This window comes from Myotis nattereri (assembly GCF_964212035.1).
Source record: "Myotis nattereri genome assembly, chromosome: X".
NCBI lineage: Eukaryota > Metazoa > Chordata > Mammalia > Chiroptera > Vespertilionidae > Myotis > Myotis nattereri.
The window spans coordinates 102,436,734-102,438,880 of record NC_138078.1 but is presented as its reverse complement, the minus strand read 5'-3'; the positions used below and the strand labels follow the sequence as shown (position 1 = coordinate 102,438,880).

General features: G+C 38.3%; 1 protein-coding gene across 1 annotated transcript; it reads right to left on the bottom strand.

Annotated features, from left to right (window-relative positions):
* Positions 1–213: 213 nt before the first annotated feature.
* On the bottom strand, positions 214–486 carry SERTM2 (serine rich and transmembrane domain containing 2; the record flags this gene model as incomplete). Its single annotated transcript, XM_081081861.1, has 1 exon — positions 214–486. The coding sequence occupies one exon, from the start codon at positions 484–486 to the stop codon at positions 214–216; it is 273 nt and encodes a 90-aa protein (XP_080937987.1).
* Positions 487–2,147: the final 1,661 nt, after the last annotated feature.

Here is a 2,147-nt window from a genome sequence, read left to right as displayed (position 1 = left end):
TTTTTTATATTCCTGGCAAAGAACGAGTATTGAACCTTAGTTATCCCACAAACAGAGTCAAGATAAAGAATAACAAAGAAAACACGAACAACTTTTTGTTAAATGAAGACCTTGTGGATTCCCTACATGGGAAACTACATGCAACAAAGTAAGCTTCCCTGACATCAACATACAGGGGTTTTCTGAGATCCACTAAAACTCTTCATCCTAGCTTCAATAAGAAGGGATTCGACTCTGCATCTCTATATCTGTGAATTCAGGAACACTTTCTGTGCTCTCAGAGTTGATGGGTGAGATGACATGTTTGAGTCGAAGGAGCATTATGAAGAGCAGAAGGAGGAGAATGGCCAGGAGGCTCAGGAATAAGCCCACATATATATACAGGTTGGAATACTTATCTAAAGTGGTGTTAACCTCTGTTGCTGGGGTGGGGAAATGGGTCCACCCAGTGAGAGTTCCGTGGTACTTGAAATGCGCCTCCGTCATCATTCAAGACTTGAGTAGATACTTGTTTCTATTTGATTTCTATTGCCCTTGAGGCATTCCACAGTCACTTAGACTGCCTCTGAATATACTGAAGGTTTTCTAACAGTCTCCTACAAAGCAATCATGACCAGAGGCAAGTCAGTAGTGCACAAACAAGAAAATTGTGACATTATAATTTGGCAATTGCCACATCCTCTCTGTCCTGCAGCATAGCACTCCCCCCTCAAATAGGTTTTAGAGGAACTTCTTAATCATTTAAAATATATATAAATAAATATTTCATTTTCACAGTCCTACTCTTTAATTAAAATAAAAATTATGAAATTACTTTATAATACTGGCATAGAGACAAGAATCTCTCAGACTATTAAATCAAACTTGTGCTCTGTTTGTGTAGAAGGAGAAAGGGCTCTGTTTTCTCTTCAACTCATCTAAATGCCTGCACTAATTATGTGCATTTAATGGGGTTCGTCTATGAGGAGACTTTCTAAAGCAGCCGTGGGCAAACTACAGCTTGGGGGCCGGATCCGGCCCATTTGAAATGAATAAAACTAAAAAAAAAAAAAAAGACCATACCCTTTTATGTAATGATGTTTACTTTGAATTTATATTAGTTCACACAAACACTTCATCCATGTTTTTGTTCTGGCCCTCCGGTCCAGTTTAAGAACCCATTGTGGCCCTCGAGTCAAAAAGTTTGCCCACTCCTGTAATCTAAAGGCTTTTATATATTGTATACTTAGCATATCTGAGTATTCACCTTTCTTGTCTTTCTGAATCTCACCTAAGGATGGAGCTTATAAGGTTCCTGCCCAGTTGCCATAGCTTGAAGACTATAAGTCTAGAGGATATATTTTCTACAGTTTTGTTGGCATCCCTCACTGTAGGCTGGAGGAAAAGTGTTGTCAGACCTGGTAATGCTTAGATGGAGAAGTCTCAGAGGTGCTGACAGCAGTAGGCTTAGGCTCAGAAGTTTTGACTCTTAAGACTCTTCAACAGAATTATTTTCCTGAAAAAAAAAAAAACAAAGATAAAAGATTCAGGTATCTAAGAAAAACAGATATCAATGTTTTAAAAGTAAAAATTAACTGATATATTGCAAAATGGTTTGCTATGGGCGAATTAGTTTTAAAATAATATCCTGAGTTTTTATAATTTTGAATGTTTTTAAAATATATTTTTATTGATTTCAGAGAGGAAGGGAGAGGGCCAGAGAGATAGAAACATCACCAATGAGAGAGAATCATCAATTGGCTGCCTCCTGCACACTGCACACTGGGGAGCCAGCCTGCAACCTGGGCATATGCCTGGACCGGAAATCAAACCGTGACCTCCTGGTTCATAGATCGGCGCTTAACCACTGAGCCATGTTGGCAGGGCTGAATGTATTTTTCTATGTGGTAAATAACTATTAAAAGGTTAAAGAAAAAGTCATATTACTGAATAGCAGCTAATAACTAAGTTGGATTAAAACTGTGTTTTCCAAACTAACTGATCATAAGATTTACCTGAGGTACTTATTAAAATATAGACCCTGGACTCCAACAAAGATGTTCCAAATCATAATCTCCACAGTAGGGGCCTCGACACCACTCTAGAGAGTTAGATTTTATTGGTCTAGGGTGGGGTCCAAAAAAGTTCCCCAAGTGACTCTATACTAT